Raw genomic sequence first — 19,957 nt, forward strand, 5'->3', positions numbered from 1 at the left:
GTAAAATTATAGCTCCTTAATTTCTTTGTAAATTAAATAGATAATTTGCCTTTACTAAGTGATACCCACACTAAAAGAAAGCTGTTGTCTTTTCACATGTAGGTGTTAAGAGTAGTACAGGATAATTTTGGGGAAAAGGAATTCCATACATATATTCCTGCACCAATTTATCCTCATACTAGTACTGGGAATAAGTAATAGCTCATAGAATTTGAAACCACATTGTCCCCTTAGTGGAGATGGGAGGACTGTCTTGCATTCAGTTATTTGAGCATCATTGTTGCCCAAAATACCCTAGCTTAATAGAACTAATTAGCGTCACATTTTTTTTTTTAATCCTTGTCTCTGAAGAGCTCATAATAAAATATGGAATCTGTGCCTACATTTCAGTTACAATGGCGGTATTCCTAACCACTCCACAACTTAGTGGCTGAAAAGAATAGTCATCACTCAGTTTGGTGGGCCAGGAATTTGATAGCATCTCCACTGAGCAATTCTGGCTTGGGATCTCTCATGAGATTTCTGGGTCTGACGTCTCACAAAGGCTTCATCACCTACATGTCTGGTGTCTGGTCTGGGAATACTTGAACAGCTGTTCTGGAACACCAGGGACTCTTCAGGCATCTCCCACTCACTGCATGTAGTCTCTCCAGCATGGCGATGTCAGGATCACCCAATTCTAACATGGTAGTTCAGGGCTTCAGAGGCATGTATCTCAAGAGAAACCACACTGCCTTTTATGAATGGCGTCACTTCCGCTGCATTCCATTGGCTGTGCAGGTACAGATGTCCTCCCAGGCCCCATCTGTCCTTACTGGACCGACAGGAACACATTGGAAAAAGAACGTGTGGGATGGAGTGTGTATTGGTGGTGTCATCTTTGGAAAGTGCCCCTTGTCATAGCACTTCCCATGGCAAGTAACCAGTACTCAGGGTCCCTGCTGTAAGTAAGGTATGAACAGTACTGCAGAAGAGCTGGGAAATGAGTAATAAAGGAGGTAGCAGTTGCGTGCCCTGAGCTCTAAAGTTTGAGCCGTCTAACTTGGTAGAAAGTGTTCAAGGTGAAGGCAACAGTGGATATGAAGGCATGCAAGAAAAAGGAGCATAAACTGTTAAAAAGGTTAGATTGACAGGAATGAAGGCTGCATTGGGGGAAAAAGTGGGATAGGTAAGGGAAAGGGAAGTAAGACAATATCCTGATGGGCCTCGAGCATCAAATTGAAAGTTTGGTATTGGGGAGCAGGGACTGGTTTTTGTGCACAGGCACACAGAGCGATCCTCTTGTGTAATCCCTTCCATCTACATTCTTTTCCGCCTTTGATAGTAAACATATCAACTCTGTTCAAGTTTGCTTCCTAGCTTAAACTGAACGCAGATGTTAAACCATCAAATCATTTTAGTTTTTTTTTTTTTTACCCACCACAAACAACTCCAGGATGGCATGCATTGAACAAACTAAAAGTGATTTCTCTCTTCTAATTTTCAGAGCTTTTGGCTAGATGCAGAGTGAGAAATTCATACCTTTTTCAAGTAGCGTGGGTTCTTTTTTCCCAATTCCTCTCCTCCATCTGGTTCTCTGGAGGTCTTGGAATCCAGGAAAGTGTTAGTTCACTACGCTGAAATCCAAAAAAGACTGCTAAACTGTGAAAGAAAATTTGCATTCCAGAGACACTGAAGGAGAGAGTCCACACCCTTCTGCAGCAGCTAAAAGAAAACATCTGTATTCCCTGTCCCCTTTGTCTCGTAGGCAGTTGCAGAATAGAAAGCCCTGTACTCAACATCTGTGCCTTTCATACCTACTTAGTGTAAACCACTTTTGGCACAGTGGGGGTGGAGAGAGGAACCAAAACATGGAATTATTTTATTTCTAGTGTCATAAAATATTGCAGCCAAGATACAGTTTAAGGGAAGCAAATCACTCCACCAACTTCCCTCTGTGCTCTTCAGAAGGTCACAGTCTCGTGAATGAGCTCCAGAGCCGGGTGTTTGAAGTTCACGTCAACAGTGCTCTCAGAAGGAACAGCAGGGTTGTAGCCATGATGTTGGCACGTCATTATGGCCTCCCGAAGTGATGGGGTTTTCTTTTGTCTTCCACTGGCAGAAGTATAATTAGAAGGGCTTATTTTCAACAGAAGCCAAGTCATTGCCAAATCTGTTCAACTGATCTCTGGAGGATCGACTCAGCTCAGGGCCCTCTGGCTGTTCTCTTTGCCACTCCCAGGAGTTAGAGGCTTAAAGTTTTCCTTTTCTTTTGAAAGAGGATCAAGTTTGGTTCCAACAAGCTTTAATGTCATCCACAGGAGTATGAGGACAGACCTTCTATGACCCTACTTGTTTGGCTCAGACCACTTGTGGCTTGTTATAATTTAGGAAGTAATTACAATTCATAAAGCCAGGTAGAAAATAAATATCTTGGCAGAGCTGAATTTCAGGCAACTCTGAAGGGAACCAACACGTGAGCAGAATGGTATTAAGTACATTTCTAGTCTCTGCTTGCAGATCTTGACTCTAATGGATGATTCACAGTGTATTTAATTCTGATCTGAAATGTGCAGGCAGGCAGTCATCACTATGTATACATGTAGCTTGAAACATTGCTTAAGCCCCAGTTTTAGGTTTTGCTCCTGGGTAAGTCAGCTACCCATGGAAGACAAATATGTCATTTAAAAGGGCATTGTCCTACTGTGTTATATGATCCACTTTAGATCGTTTACATTCTTAGTGAAATTTTTTTTGAGAAATGTACCCTTGCTGAGATAGAATCAAAGAAGCCAAGAGTTGGAAGAGACCTTAGATGTTAGGAAGTTGAATTTCATTTACTTTTTTCATTCAACAAATATGTATTAAGTGCCTGTTATGAGTAAGCACTGCTCCAGAGGCTGTGAATGCAGTGGTGTCTTAAACAGACTGGTGGGGAGAAAAGCAATAAGCATGTCTGCATGAGGTGATAGCAGACAACGAGAGGGGCTATTAAGAAAGTAACACAGTAATGAGGCAGAGTCTGGCTCAGGTGAGGGGACTTCTTGAAAGGGGTGGTGATGGAAGGCCGTCCAAGAGGGCAATAGAATTTGAGGTGTGTCTATGGAAGTAGGTGCTATTGGGTGACTCTTCAGAGTATTCATTGCCAATCATTCATTCATACACATAATAAAAGATTTATTTTATTATGTGCCTCCTGCTGTGTGCCAAGACATATTTCAGTGAACTGAGGAGATGAAGCACTGAACAAGACAGAAATCCTACACTATGGAAACTTTTCTTCAGTCCTCAGATCAATCACAGAGCTTCAAAGGACCAAGGGGTCTATTAACGAAAGTCTCTTATTTTATAGATGAAGGAATTTAGGCTCAGAAAAGCAAATGCTTTGCCTGGGCCTCACTGCCAGTGCCTGGCCTTTGCAAGACTAGAGCCCAGCCTTTGGTTTGGGGTTATTTTTCTTTGTATCTATACCATACAGGGTTTCCATAAATATCTATTTTAATAATTCTAGTTTCAAGTAGTTCTGTGGTTAGCATTGTGACCCAAAGATAAGTCATTTTCCCCATTGGTGCCTCCTGTCCTCTTTAAGTTGAAGATAACACGATTGAGGGTTGTCAAGATGGCATCTCACAGGCACAGGCATCAGGGACTTCATTAGGGACCTTGCCAGGTATTTCTACAGCAAACTCTATGTTCCATAAGACTTTGTACACACTCTAAACTCATGATATGTAACTGTTCCATTAGATATTCCAGGTGCATAAACTAAAGAGAAATAAATTTAAAAATGTTACCAATAAAATAACAAAAGTGAAAGAGAAAACAAAATATACTGTATTTTCCCAAACTCAGTAGGCTTAGGATATCTGTGTGTGCATCTCATATTGTCTTCTTTCCAGTAATAAGATTACTAATGGAAAGTAGCTCAGTGGATTAGTCAGAGACTAAAGAACCAAGAATTAGGGCCGATCCTCATGTGAAACAATAATTTTGCCCAGAGTATATAACAGTACCTTTATATCTCTGTACATTCTTAGAGTACATATTACATTTCTTATCTCATTTAAATATCACAATTCTGGGAGTTCGACAAGACAGAATAATTAGTATACCATTCTTTAGAGGAAAAAATAAACAGATTATGGAATTTTGTTCAAGATGCTATTAAATTCCAGCTACTGGGAAGTTACTGCCTCAATGGAACTGCTCTCAGTGCCTGTTAATAACTTCTTTTTATAAGTTACCAGTAGCAGGAATGATGAAAGCTGGCCCTAAGACATCATGCTGTGAGGCTGAGATAGGTTTAACTCCTCTGAATTATTGGTCAGAGGACCCCATACTTAGAAATGTAAGACAGCCTTGTCTTGACAGTGTCAAAAGCTCAAGTAATGTAGTATACTCAGGCTCATGATTTTTCACTGGTGAATATAATAATTTTGTCAATCAGTAATCAGTGTCAGTTGTCATATTCTTATTGTTAAACAAGGGCCAGAATACCAAGGATCTAGTATGGGTTTTGGGAACCATAGAGAAAGCAGGGCAGCTGGGTCCTGGACTCCACTCTTTCACTAATTTGCATTAGGCTGTTAGCTTCCCCGAATGCAGTGTCCTAGTATATAAGGGGAGAAGTTGGACAAGATGACCTTAATGATTCTTCCAAACTCGAGCAAACTGTATTTGTGAAAAGCTGTAACACAAGAGTTTGCTAAAGATTAGTAACTGGATTCAGTGTAATCCCCATTGTATGAAACTAGATAGAAAGATACAGGAGAAACTTGTTAACTGGAGGAAACTATGAAGTAGAATAATAAACAACTTTGCCTTCAGACTTAGAAAGCATAAATTCAAATCTGACCACATTTATGTCCATGTAACACATAATGGGAATAAGAAGTGTACTATTCTACCTACTCTAATAGGTTACTGTGGAGATTAAATGAGATCTTGTTTGTGTACACTTCTTTAACTTTAAAAACCCTACCAAGGTAAGCTGTCAGTTTTTGTTTTGAGAATATGAAATAATGTAAATTACTTTTATTAAAAACTGAAAAAATGTATGGGTTTGAAATATCGTAATGTTTACATAGAAGGAAGAACAGCTTTTCCACAAAAATCCCAGGGAAGCAAGGGGAAAATCTCTCTGGTATCTAGAAGCCTATTTTATGTTACGACATTATCCAGTTATCCCACAGTAGCGACACAGGATTCCTTAAGTAATCCATTTTTTTAAAAAAAGTAGAGACATAAAACATAACTGGTGGTGAAAATAAAAAATTAGGGGAAAAAATCAGAAATGTAGTAATTAGATATGGTAATTCACATAAATGATCAAGGAATGCCAAGTTAATTAAATATGCATCCTAGGCCCTTAGAATTTGTAAGGAGGATTATGCAAAACTAACATTCGTAATCCAGTCAGGCTGGGTACTTTGTATAATCTCAGTCGTCACAACACAGCAGTATAGACATTTTCAGTCTTGTTTAGTAGATGAGGCCAAAGAGGTCATGAAAGTTACCTAGACACTCAAACCCAGGACCTGAAATCTCTCACTACTCTTTCCCTGTCCTTACATGACAGTCTCCCAGTTCTGGTTCCTGAGTTAACAAGTCCCAACAGACTACACCTTGAAGATGATGTAAAGGCAACTCTATGATCTTTCTTGGCTTGGAAGGAAAGGAATTCTATTCTTTTTTCTCCTCCTACAATAATCTCCATGGAGTGCTGTGATCTCTTAATTTTACTCTGGCATGCAGGTCTGACATGACCTCCACCTTCATCCTATGCCTCATGAGTTATGAGACATTCAAGAGAACTGTTTTTCGGAAGAACTAGCATAGTGCAGGCGGTACACACTTTAAGGTAAAATACCCCCTCTCTAGGCCTTAAATGTACATAAACTAAATGTCTTTTAGTGGGAACATTTTTTTTTTTAATTTATTGAAGCTTAGATGGTAATCCCAACCCGAGTGCTTCAGAATAAACAACAGTTAATTATTTACTTTGGGAAGAATGTGATTTATGGCTTATGGCAAAATTGAATAAAATGACCCAATTGTCCTGATATTTTTGGCTTTCTTTCTTGTGGATTTAGGACATATTTCTTAATTTTAAACCCATTTTGTTTAGTCCAAATATAAACAGAAAATCTTGTAGGAATTTTTTTCTAAATTCTATGTTAATAGTCACGCGTGTGTTTTATCTGTGTGATTTAACTCACACATGTTCATCTGTGATGGTGTTGTGTTTCCCCTCATCAGTGCTGCCCGGTATACTGTTTGGTTTCAACATTTCTACCTGGGAAATGAGTTTTCTGTGTAGGCATATCTGGGATTTAGATAATGAAGACTCTTGTTATAACACAATGTTAATTCCAAAGAGTGTTATAATGTGTACTTTTTTTTCAAAAGCCAACTCAAATCCCACCTGGAATAGGTTCCCAGAGTCAAATGCCACCACATTTCCTGCTCCCTCACCATTCATAAGGAATTACTCTCCTCTCTGTGCTTTCATTACACATTATTTATTCCTCTCTAGTAGCAGTTGGTTGTGTCCTTTGCCTCTAATCTGTTATTATAGAAGCAACTACTTCTCCCACCACCCTGGGACCTCTGAGGGCAGGGATGCGGTCTTTGTCTGTTCTCCCTTCCACTGTACCTACCAGAATGTTGAATTTGCCCCACTCTTTAGGCTGTCCGCCATGCTAAATTAAGTGAAGTGGCAGCTCTGCTCACCAGACAATTGTGTGAAAAATTTATTTGAAGGGGATTTATAAGAAAGTTCAGGGGGTATAGGCATTGGGTACAAAGAGTTGTGCTCAAAAGGATGAGCAGAAGTGACTAAAAGAGAGGAATGTTGCAGTTCTTATACAGAATTTTCACTTACATTTTGCATAGCTGTCATTTTTTTGGTACGTGATGACATCAAAAGGAAATATATTTTAAGGATTCAATGCCACCTACTAAATTGACTCAAAAATTGTCCCATCTGGAAAAATGAGAATTCTCATCTATAGCACAGGAACTTTGATTCCGATTAGAAAAATCACAGTCATAGGGATGCAGTGACATGAAACTTACCATTAGGATTTTCTGCCTGTTTTGAGACACAGATTCAGGTACAGGTATAGATTTATAGTAAGACATAAACCTAAGTGAAGGACACTTAGCAAGTACAAGAAAACTTTGAATAAGAAATGCCATGTCTCGCTGTGAGGCAGAGCTGTTGAGAGTTGTGGTACCATGGGCTCACTTAGAGACCTACCACGGCCAGGTGATGTCTTCCTCGGCTACAGAAAGCCAAGGTGCTGCCATCGTGGGGGGCCTCTTATCAGCAGCATCAGGAATAAGTTTGCATTCCAAAATTAAGGTAGGTGATAGAATTATTTGAGTTTAAATAATGTCACTGGCATTTCATGGAGGTTTGCTGAATCACAGCCCTGTTCTCTTCTTACTGTACCGCATTGGTACATATGTTGGTAACACCTACACTTGAGCTGTGCTCACCAACCTTTTATAATCACGATTCATATGGAAAATAATGGCATTCATTCAGCATAGTGCAGTAAGTGGGTGAGGCTTCTCCTGACCCAAGGTGACCATTCGGCCTGCTGAAGCTGCTGGCCCCTTCTGTCTCTCTTAGATATGATACACCTGGAATCCATTTGGGGCATACTGTGTCTTAGCCTGCCAGTTGAGAAGCTCTGGGCTTGAGGATTGTTTTGCATAAACAGAATAATTCTATTTTATGTAAAGTCCTTACCCAGAGTTTATTAATTCACGATCTAACCAATATTTGTAGAGCATCAATTTTATGCAAGGCCTTTTGTAGATGCTGGGGATCCAGCAATGAGTTTTCTATCTTATCCCCTGGGAGCCAATGAAATTGACAGTAGACAGATTGTCTTAAGATCTCGGCATGTTTCCTCTCATTTATATTAATGTAACTAGCAGGTGGCCTGAATGCCTTATATTTGCAGTATAGAGTGTGACTGCTGAAATATGGAATAGGTGTAGTGTGATACAGCAGAGGAATTATCCATTGGATGGAGAATTTTAGGAGCCCTGTATTCTAACATCAAACCTGTCGCTAACTTTAACCTCTTGATGCCTTAGTTTCTTGAATCTGGTAGTTGGACTAGAATCATGGTTATTAAACTGTGTGATACGGATGTACCACAGGCACCATCCAGAAGTGATTTTTGGACCTTTTGGATATGCTTCCTTGATAAATTGTTTCCCTGAACAAAGGATTATGTGGGAGGGAGACAAGTGAGGGACACTCAAAACGCCTGGACTAGAGTGACCTCTGAAGACTTCAGTGCCTAAAATGTCCTAACTCTCCTTTTGCCTTTTTATTCTTATCCCAACAAGAGCAAAGCTGTATCCAGAACATGAGATGTCACCCTTATCTTTTTGAAAAGTCTCTTGTTTCAATATTGCTTTCAAACCTAAAAAAAAAACAACAAAAACTGAATATGAAATCACATTTTAATTTTATGAAATGAAAATTTTAACATTTCTAAATGGCAACACTTTATAGACTTCTAAATCTTCAAATACTTATGTCTCTTGATTTAAAATACTTAACATTGAACACATAGACACTTACATAATATATAAAATTTAGGAGTATTATTTTCCTTATCATCTAACTAGTAGTTAATGCTTATGTTACCTATATGCTTCATTTATATTCAGATGATTCTTCCAGCTCTTCAGCCTGTGAATTAGAGAAGTTATTTATACAATATACAAGGATAGAAAAGATACAACCAGATTGTATCTCTAATTTAAAAACAGTTGCATTTGGGAGTTTTCTGTATAAGATTTGTATGTGATTTATTTTTATTTTCACTTAACTTTTTTTAAAATCACAATTGTATTGCCATCATTTCAGAGTTTATAAACTGTGCCTTTAGCAGCTGACTAACGTCTCGTTTTTTTCTGCTATTTCTAGCATCTTCTCTCTTTAACCATACCTTCATTGGAGTAACCACGTATAACATTTTTGAAAAATCCTAAAAAAATCCTCAAACATTGCCTAGAATTTTTTAAAGAGAATAAAACCTGGACTCTTCATTCAGCTGAAGCCGTAAGATGTTAACAGCTGGCTGCCAGTTGCCTACTGTGAGTCATGGACTACATAGACCCTGAGCAAGGCTGGCTACTTTTGGAAGTGCCATAGTGCACCACACAGATCCCCTTCCAGACTGATGCTCTCATTTCTCCAGTTGCTGGGATTGCTGGCAGCTGACGGTGCATAGCTGAGTCTCTTTCTGGTGATTACTGCCAAACAGAGGGAACCTCTTCATGCAAAATCACTCCTCCTCTTTGCAAGTAGGCTGTGTCCCTGAGGTTTAAAGTGCCTACCCTCTAGTTTCAAGGAAGGACAGCTCTGCAGAGCTATTCCAGCTCTAGAGTTCTCCATGGAACTATCAGGAGCCTTTGCTACAGCTGCGTCATAGTTCAACCCCTCCCTTTGCCCAAGTGCTTCTTGTATCAGCGCCACAGGTGTTGATCTCAAAGAATAATATATTGTGCACAAATCTCTTTCAGAATCCATTTCCCAGAAAACTCAACCAATGACTTTAGCTCCAAGCAGGGAGAGTGGGGCAGTCACAATTTGGTCGTGGAGGTTGACATAAACCATTAAATCAAGTACATTATATTCAGTGTCATAAAAGCAGCATCATATAATCCTATAGGAGCAGAAGCAGCTTATTTTGCTTGGAGTATAGCAGAGGGAGAATTAGGAAAGGTTTTGTAGAAGAGGTGACATTTGAACTTAACTCTGAAGAATAAGTAGGTACTCATGAGGCAAAAAAAAAGGATGTGAGGTAGTCTGGACTCATAAAAGAATGTAGCTTCTTAAAGATGTGGCAGAGAGCTCAGTGGCAGCTAGAAAGGGGGCTCTATGGGGAGAACAGTAGGGAAGGATCTGGAGCCAGGAGTGAAGCACTCTACTGATGCCGAGATTCTGCTGGGGTGGAGTGCGCTCTTCCTCTCTAATGCTCCATTGAGCGAACGTGGCACCGTATCACATACAAGATAGGACTTGAGTAGACAGAGATGCCTTCTTCCACTTATTTGCTTCCACTCTTTTTCTATTTTCCTAAAAACTATTTTATTTACCATTTCATTTTAAGCTACTTTAGAAAAGCCTCCTGCTTATGTGAAGAGTGAATCTTTTAGTCTGGCTTTAAAATAACCTTTATAAGAAGACACAAAGATCTTCCTCTGTCTTGCTTAAAATTCTATCGTTAGTAATTGCTGGAATTCCAAGCGGTAAGATAGTAAAGGTTATATATAGTCCAGGTTTCTGACTCATGAAACCTCCTTTCACACCTCAGGTGAGGGGTTATCCAGTTGTTTCTAGTATATCTCTAGTAATGGAAATATCGATATTTTCCTGCTGTTAATACTGATACATCATGGAGTAATAAAAAGCAGAGTTGGAATTAGTCGTTTTTTACATTTGAGAAAACTGAGGTCCAGAGAGAAGAAATTATTTACTTAGGGTCATACAATGGATATTGACAAAGTCAATTTATAATCTTTGTAGCAACTTTTCTTTGTGCTACACTGTGAATTTACCAGACCTCTCTCTGAATTATTCAGAATCAGGAAACTGGGGTACCAGACCCTCCTTAGCCCCTAATGAACTCCATGACTCAGGCCAAAAGGTATCAGTGCTCCAGGTCTGTGTCCTCACCTGTGAAATCAGAGGCCTGGGCTAGAGGAGCTCCCAGTGCCCTCCTTTGTCACATTTAGAGTCTTTATCCTTTCTCTAAGAGAGGATATATCTGAGGGTCCTAGTGGACCAGCTAAAGGCTGAAAAGAGAAGAGTATGTATGGTAAAGGGAACTGACCAGAGAAGGTTAATATGCTCCCTCCACCATTTGCTAGTGCAAGCTTCCAGTCAGCTGCATTCTTGGAACCTTTATTTTCTGATTTGGGGGCATTTTACAATAGTCTCACTCAGGCATATTTTACACTGCTTTTCCTTTGTAGCAGAAATGTTCAGATTACCTGTCCTTTAAACAGTGCTTCCACAGACCATAAAGCCTTTCCTTAGAAACTGGCCCAACCTTGTACATTGCTGCCAGTTTTGAGTAAATGGGCTGAATCTTGCAGTCAAGCCTCAAGGCAAACAAAAAACATTTTCTGGTCAAGCATTTTCTGGTTTATTCAACTCCATTACAGGGCTGGCTTAAAAAAAAAAAAACTAAAACCCACAGAAGAGCAAAACACAAGCCCTGAGAAGACAGTTCCCAACCACATGAGCTCAGCTCCCCAGGGTAGAAAAGAAGCAGGGCCCTCATTGTCCAGACCATCATCATCTCTAGACTCTCATCTTCTGTTCTTCTGCTATTTTAATTTCACCACTTCAAAATGGGGGGGAAATAGGTTAATAGTTTCCATGAGTTTAGACTGTGACCAGAGGCATACTAAGCAATTTCAGAACCTCCAACAACCACAGATTTGAGGAGAGGATAGTGATGGATTTACCAATTCATCTTGGGATAGATTTCAGAACCAGAGGAGTCAGGCCAGCATGGTGGAGCCAGGGTGGGATAGACATAAAATTCCTTCCTTCATTCTCTTTGCATGCATGCATCCTGGGTTTGTACTTATTCCAGGTAGTGTACTGGGTGTAGGATGAGGTAGAGAAATGCATTCTTCAGACATAGTCCCTGCCCTTAAAAAATCACAGTCTAGTAGAAGAAACAGACATGTGTGCAAGGAATCTTAATACAGGGAACACTGTAAGTGCTATAAGCAGCTTAAATGAAGTGCTTGGGAAGGAGAGAAAGGAGCAATTTAATTCTAACTGCCGACATCTAGAAAGGCTTCATGGGGGAGTTGCTTTCTGACCTGTACCTTGAAAGGTCAAAGTGGCAGACTGCAATTCATTCTAGGCATTGGTCAATGCACGGTTTCTCACAGATGTGGACAAGTGTATGCCGTCTAAGACATGAGAGGAATCTGAGCCTAGAAAGGGAAGTTGAACGTCAGGTCGGAAGCTAGCTCTTCTCACACTACAGAGCCATGTACATTTTTTTCTATGTTGTTTGGTCATATCTGTGTTTTGGAAAGGAAATTGGAAGTCTGGGGTGAAGAAGTATAACAGGAGGAAAGATGCAAACAAGGGAGCCAGCCAGGGACAGTTGTGACAGCCGAGACAGCAGTCCCTTAGTTCTCTACTGACAGGTACTTCTTGCCTCACAGCCATTTAAAGGTTCTCATGGTAGGACGGCGATTACTCCTTAATTTCCACATTTCCTCCTGTTCTGCATCTTGCTAATCAGACCCCCATCCTAGGCTTATTCTAGATTGTAAACCCAGTGAGTCAGTCCAGGCATCTCATTTGTAATGCAGAATAGTACATGTGGAAGGTGGTTGTTTGGTAAGAGAATATGGGATTCTAGGGAAGCGATGGAAAGTTAATAGCTAATTTTATCATTCTTTCTGAATCCTGACTCAATAAATCATATCCCTTTGGGGAGAGTGTGTTTTTAAACCTCAGCATATTTTTAAACCCAGATAAATTGTCATTCTTAATTCACTTCTCAAAACTGGAACCCCTCTAGGTCCAACATTTCCATCAGAAGTTCACAACTCTAAACCTGGCATTGGTGTTTGAATTAGGCTTTAAGTGATTGAAAGCCCCCTTGGTTATGTCAGGCTCTGATGAGCTTCCACAACTGGCATGCACTGCTGGTCTCAATCATCAGACCACTCTTTACATTGTAATGTTTTTGGTGACCCCACTAAGTCTTTGAGGACTAATCAAGTTTTGGAAGTAGCAGTGAGTTGTTCTTCCAGTGGAGAACCTGGTTTATGTAGTTCAGGGGCCAACAAATCAGAGCCTTGGGCCAAATCCAGCCTGCTTTTATAAATGAAGTTTTATTGGAACACAGTCATGGCCATTTGCTTATGTACTGTCTATGGCGGCCTTCATGCTACAATGGCAAAGTGAGTCACTGCAACAAAGCCCGAAATACTTAATACATGGGATTTCATAGAAGTTTGCCATTACCCCTGGTACTGGGGAAAGGAACAAGTATAGAAGTCAGCAAATTCATTCTGTGAATCCTAGATTTGCTACCTGCTCCCTGGGTGACCTTAGGAAAGCCACTTGATCTGCCTAATTGTGTTTTCTTCTCTCTGTAATAAAGATACACGTTCTGCCTTCCTCCAAGGACTGCAGTAAGCACACAAATCAGCATGCGCTGTAACAGCGCTTATCCTCTAAGTTACCATGTAAACGGGGCTGCTCAAGTCCCAGGCTAATATTGGCATTTTTCTTTCCTCCCCAGAATACCCTGGAACAATGCAGTGTGTGCTCCAAGCCCATCATGGAGCGGATTCTCCGAGCCACTGGGAAGGCCTATCATCCTCACTGCTTTACCTGTGTGATGTGCCACCGCAGCCTGGATGGGATCCCTTTCACCGTGGATGCTGGCGGCCTCATCCACTGCATTGAGGACTTCCACAAGTAGGCAGTCTACTCTCCCTCCTCCGGCCTGTCCGGCCTCTTGGATTCTGCTCTTACTGCTTGTCCCTGGGCCACACATTCTTCTCTCTTAGAGCTCTAGAATCTCAGGCTTTGGTAGGACCTTAAAAAGGGCTTATTTATCCCCTGCTCCAGTGCAGAAATTGCTATCAGGTGATCCATGTGGTCCTCCAGCGTGATCTCTGCTTCAGACTTCCCTGGGGCTTGTCCATTGCATCTTTGTGTGACTACAATTGTGAAGAAGTTGACTCTGCCACAGAGTATGTGTATTGAAAAGAGGCAGGATCCTGGGGTAGCCCTTCCTGACCTGAACATGAACAAGATGTGTGTGGTGACAAATTGCTCAATTTCTCTGAGCTCTTCAGATTGATCATTAGACTCGGGCCTTGTCTTAAAGCTTCCCAGCCCAGGGTTTTCTCTAGAGCTGACCTCTATACCTTTACCTCTCTACAGATAGGAAGTTATGTGGGGACAGACACAGAGGACAGTTCAGTCCCTTAGTTCTGCAAGCCTCTCACATGTTTGAAGTCATTATGGACATATTCATACCCTCCCCAACCTCTTCCACTACCCAGGTCTTCTCTTCATCAGGATATATTCTAAAGAAAATTAATGAAGGCATTATCATACAGTCTTTTGAGGAGGATTAGAAAGTAGAGCCTTCAGGCAAGACCACTTACTCATGGGACTGGAAAAACATGTCCCCCACTTCCTCGATTATCTCATTGATAGGTCTTTTCCCAATATTAAAAGTGGGGTTTTCATGAAAATCGAATATGTTTTGCTTATTTTTATTTGGCCAGTTTGTTAATTGGTTGACGACATTTGTTACTTATTTTTAGGAACTGTGTCAAAGCTGTAAATGTGACCTATGAATCATAGACACGAAGGCTGCCTGGCTTATCTGTTTGCTGGGCAGTAGCTTGAGGCCAGTCTGAGGCTCTCAGAGAGGTGAAGGTCATCTCACTCCCCAGTGTGGGTGTCCATTCTGTGGCCCCCAGATGTGCAGCCTTGTGGGGTAATTGGCACCACACTGTTGATTGTCAGCAATTAGGAGGAACTTGCCACAAGCAGTTTAGGGACCTGAGACTCATATTTTTAAAATGAGTTTCCTGATTACTTTCCAAGTAGCAAAGAAAGTGAAAACCTCACCAAAAGATGTGGGCCTGAATGAATTAAAAAACCCCAGAGGCAGGAATTCTCAACCTGTTAGACAAGCAAGGCTCATTTTGAAAGGGCAGTCACAGCATAAATTGTATTTCCATTATTGATATTTTTAGCTTGTAATTACACATAAAAAACTGCATCTATTTAAAGGAAGTGAAAAGATACCGATGGGAGTGTGCTTCTGTCACTGCCTCTCTCCTTTCTTAGACTTTGCCTAATCCAAGAAAGACTGATAGATAGAATCAGAGCACACATGTTTCTGTTGCTGGAGAAGACTGATATATTACACCCCTCAATTAAAACGGGAAATCAATTCTGACAAATGTTAAGTTTATATCCATGCCATTGATCTAAGAGTGGGGATCATAATTAGAGACCTATGGCTGATGACATGAGTGTGTGGCTCTGAACACTCCAGAAGGGGAGACTTGAGCAACTGAAAAGGAAAAATCGTCTCAAACCCCCAACTATCCCCACCACCACTAATCCAGTGGCATGTTAAAACATAAATTATTTTTTTAAAGTAATGTTGTCAGCATGATTGTCAGGTATGTAGTGGGGGAAGCTTTTTGAACCTCTTGCCATTTCCCAATGGAAAGAGCAGATAAATTTTACAGAACTCTGTTTCTGAGCCTTGAAAGAACTAGAACACAGAGCAGCTGTAAGGCCACCCCGAGGTGTGCGTGGCAAAGCGGAGAAGGCTGACGGGGGATAAAGCCTCCTCATGCAGACAGTGCTTTGGAGCCTTGTTCCTTGTCTTTCTGAGAAGGTCCCCCTTTGTGAGCACCTAGGAAATGTGTTTCAGTTCAGCTCAACCACATCTACAAAGAGCCCTCTGTGTGCATCACTGTGCTAAGTGCGGAAGGAGAGATGTACAAGGAGAGAAATCGCTTAGCTAGAAATGGCACAGGTACAGGGAGAAGCCTCTGTGGGCAAGGAGCTTGCCAGGAGGAGGGGAAAGAAGAAGTACAGAGTTTGTGTGACCTCAGGCAGAAAAGGCTAACAAGATGACATGGGCGCCGGCAAAGGCTGCGGCTCTCACTGTCAGAGAGGTTACTTGGCCCTGGGGTTGGGTAGGCTTCAGGGAGCAGAATTTGAAGTGTTTTAAGGGGAAAACAGAGATTTCTGGCCAAAGGAACAACTCAGGCAATAAAGAAGGGTGTGGAATTACGAAAGGCTGGTTTATATTCGAGGAAGACGTGCTTAGCTGTAACCAGAGCAGCCTGGAAGTGAAACGTATGATGAGATACAGAAGGCCTGTGAGAGGGATTTGAGCTGCTTGTTTAGAATCCTGTCTTCAAAATCAGTGCTTCCCAAACTTGAATGTACTTACAAGTCACTAGGGTTGGTGTTAAACTGCAGATTTTAATTTAGTTGGTCTAGGGTAGAGCCTAAGATTCTGCATTTTTGACAAGCTCCCGGATGATCTCAGACTGCACATTGAGTAACAAGCTTCTGAGATGCTGTTTTTAAGCCCCTGCTAATAGGCCATCCCCTACGTCATCAAAGTCAGTGCCGAACCCAAGTCCTCCTTTGTACTAATACAAACTCTCATGTATCATTTCAGATGACTGCTCAAGCTAATTCCCTGGCAGACAGATTGTATCCCACCCTCACCCCACCCCCAAAATACACACACACATACATACACAGTCTTTCCCATTTCACATAAATGGGTACCTTTCAAGGCCCAAATCATTAACCATCTCCTTTGAGAAGCCTTCTCTGATCTCAACCTCTCCCCATCCCCATGTTTGAATTTGCATCTCCTTCTCTATGTTTTATAGTTTTGCAGATCTGCTATAGATAGCACTTACTATAGCCTGATTCGTGATAAATAATACACACACAGTTGTACAGTAACCACTGTAAGTAGTTTTGTAGCATGAGAGGATATGAATATAAATCAATAGAACAAATGCAGAAATACATAGCACTCTCTCCCCCATCTGACTGCTGGGCTCCTAGTTTGCTTCTGTATTCCTAGTGCCAGGACAGTGAACTCAGAAAAGCAGCCTAATTTAACTGACCCTTTCATTATGTTGAACCCTTATTCCACTATCTGTGCTTTCGTATCAGGGATATTACACTCATCCTTGTATTTATTTAATCCCATACAGTTGTCGATTGCCAGAATTGTGCTGGGGCACAAGATGATGCAGACCTCCCCTTCTCTGAGCCTTGGCTCCCATGGCTGTAAACAGAAATGATAAAAAGTATTTCTTCATAATGTTGCTGTCAGAAAAAATAAGGTCAAGTGTAGAGAGTGCTCAACAAGGCTTGGCACATAATAAGAACCCAATAAATGGTAGCTATTTGAACCATCCAAAGTGTTTTTATCAAATTTATCTTTATTATTATTATTGTCTGCTTAGTAAGCTGAGCCTTGAAATAGACCACCTGGGATTTAGAACAATCCTCTAAATGCCGGCCAAGGAGCGCTGGGGGTGCTGTGGAAACCACTTCCTGTCTCTACACTTTGTGTTTTCACATCATGGAAATGAGGCCAATTGGTAGGAGGGAATCACTACTCAGCAAGAATACAGTTTATGCCTTTCCAAAAAGGAAGGGCCTTGAGATTGGTCATAAAGGCCCAAGTTACATCTCTTTATGGAGCAATATGGCAGATACCTCATTTCATTAGCTATAGCCTGAATTTCTACTCTGTACTAGTTACAGTAGTTGTTTTTGGAAACTCAGAGACAGAGCAAGATATTCAAATAATTACTGCTAAAATAGGCAAATTCAGTGAAGGATATTTTATGCCAGAGGAATAAGTCATCCTACTTGAGGAAACAGAGAGGCTTTCAGCTGCAGGGGTAGGTGAGATATACTTCTGGCCTCCCAGAGTTTGCAGTCCAATCGTCTTGAGGAACAGAAATTTGGCAGTTGATTTCAGAAGCCTGTTTATTTCACTACTGATGACCCAGATTCAAAAATAATCAGGTAGTCCATAGCAAATTTTTTGCCACCGAGTATAAACTTCTTGCATAAAATGCCAATTATAACAACTCTGATTACTGCTGAGGTTGTACCATGATCTTTTTAATTTTTCTTTCATAGCAATCAATTGATCTGCTGCTTAATTCATATTTATTTAGATTGCAGCCAGACAGATGCTTTTTGGGTGCTGCCAGGAAAATTAATATGTACATATAGAGTATAATGTATGTAAAAATGCTTTGACAACCATAAAGTGCTCTGCAAAGTACTAGATTACTATCATTATTTCTTTTTAAGTCTCACTACAAATAGATAAATTTTAATGTCATTAATTTTAAAACCATTCCCATGGAAAAAAACAGAGTTACACTGTCTGTTTTTCTCTCTCTCTCTCTCTTTTTTTAATCTTTCAGTTCTTATCCATGTCCATTTCAAATCATGTCTCATTTCACATCTTCACAAAAATGCCACCCCTAATTTCTGGAAGATATAAATGGATGCATAGCCTGTATTTGTCCCCCGCTACTCTGTGACAAGAAAAAAATGTTAGGGCCAGTGGTCATGTTAAGGGATATTAAGAGATTAGGAAATATTAAAATCCCCACCAATAGGTAACTTCAAAAAAATACATACATGTGTATGTATATGTGTGTCTATACTTGTTCATATATACATACCCTTTGGAAATGCTAAAAGCCTTAAAAGAATAAAGAACTTGACAGCTTTTTAAGTATTTCTTTTCCAACAAAAGTTTAACACAACCAAAATGTAAGAAGTGCATATTTGTCCGTAGTAAGTTTGCTGTATAGAGATTATTTAAACTCCCTAAGGTCTGCTGTTTTTTTTAAATATATTTGAGGTTTCTTATGTTAATTCATGCAATTCAAGACACATTTTGAAGAAAGAGACACTAATAAGTGCAAGTGAAGCAACATTATCAACCTGAGAATATCTGGGTGGTACCTGGAGAGCCATACAAACGTCTAGAGGCAACAGCAGAAGCAAGTAGGGAGTGGCAGGGCCCATGTCCTCCCCCGTGGCCAGCCCGCCCAAGCCCAGGGTTTGTGTGTGCAGTCTGCCCACAGGTGAATTCCATGCTACAAGAGCCCCCGGATGCCATTCATGTGTAAGCAAGTCACATGCCCATCCTCCCACCTCACCACTACCACGATATTTAGGTCAAGAAGGACCTAAATCCCTTATTTTTTACAGATGAGGAGGCAGACCCAGAGAAGGAAAGTGACTTGCTTAAGGTCATATGAAATGGCAGACCAGATGTCCTGACTCTCGGTTTACACATTTTCTTTTAACATCTGGCTCTCACCTCTTTGTCAGTGTCTATAATCAGTATCTAACCAGAACCATCTCTGTTTCAGGAAATTTGCCCCCCGATGTTCTGTGTGCAAGGAGCCTATCATGCCAGCTCCGGGCCAGGAGGAGACTGTCCGGATTGTGGCTCTGGATCGTGATTTCCATGTGCATTGCTACCGGTGTGAGGTCTGTGGTCAGCGCCCCACACCCAGTCATTGCATGCCAGGCATTGATAGGCCCATTAGAGCTGGGTTTTCCTAAATATAGCAATGATTAAATCTGGGACAGCCCCTGGTGCCTATGTTCGTAGGACTCAGGTTTTAGATCTTACGTAGGCATTTAATGCTAATGACATTGGTAAAGTCACCTTACCCCTTCAGTCAGTTTCCCCACCTGTCAAAAGGACTCAAATTCTTTTAAACTCCCCCAAATATGGCTATGTGACTGAAATGCAAAATTGTATATAAAAGGACATTATAAATCTTAAAGTGCTGATTAATGAGAATGGTATTATTATTATTATCATGATCATTATACTGAATCTTTAACTTTGCTCTGACACTCCTATGGGCCAGAGATGCCATTGTCACCAGTGAGAAAGATAACAGTTCATTCCTCTCAGGGGGGTTGGAACTTCATGTTCAAAGTCATGGACATTTATTAATTTAGCAAGCACTGACTGAGCGCTAAAGAGAAGATCAGATAACCACTAAGAGCTGCAGGAAGGGTGTGCACAAGGTGCTGTGGGTACATACAGGAGACCTGTAATCCAAGCCAGAAGTGACCAGGAAGGGCCCAAGAAGCACATAGTCATTTATACAGCAAAGAGCAGCAAGTCTTTCTCCATAATCTGGATATCAAAAGGGCACCACATTCAGAAAATGACTTTAAAACATTTTCTTATCCCAGTTCTAAATTACCCAGACCCCTCTTCTGAAGCAGGTTTCTTGTTTTCTACTACCTCCTGTAAGTATAGCTGCTATCAGTTCCCTCTTCATATCTGTGAAAGACAATAGGAGCTCCCTTCTTGTCACAGACTCA

At 40.8% G+C, this 19,957-nt stretch overlaps 1 protein-coding gene across 13 annotated transcripts in view; it reads left to right on the top strand.

The window, feature by feature from the left end:
• The window catches only part of LPP (LIM domain containing preferred translocation partner in lipoma), a 632,552-nt gene that overhangs the window by 597,225 nt on the left and 15,370 nt on the right, over nt 1-19,957 (top strand). For all 13 annotated transcript variants that reach the window (XR_008997202.1, XM_036875183.2, XM_057501065.1 and 10 more), the window contains 2 exons: nt 13,299-13,477; nt 18,982-19,102. Coding sequence is in view for 12 of the 13 variants with exons in the window: in XM_036875183.2 (XP_036731078.2) it covers nt 13,299-13,477; nt 18,982-19,102 (300 nt within the window). In the remaining variant the exon portion in view is untranslated. The remainder of the gene's footprint in view (nt 1-13,298; nt 13,478-18,981; nt 19,103-19,957) is intronic.

Source organism: Manis pentadactyla, chromosome 1, assembly GCF_030020395.1.
Source record: "Manis pentadactyla isolate mManPen7 chromosome 1, mManPen7.hap1, whole genome shotgun sequence".
Lineage (NCBI taxonomy): Eukaryota > Metazoa > Chordata > Mammalia > Pholidota > Manidae > Manis > Manis pentadactyla.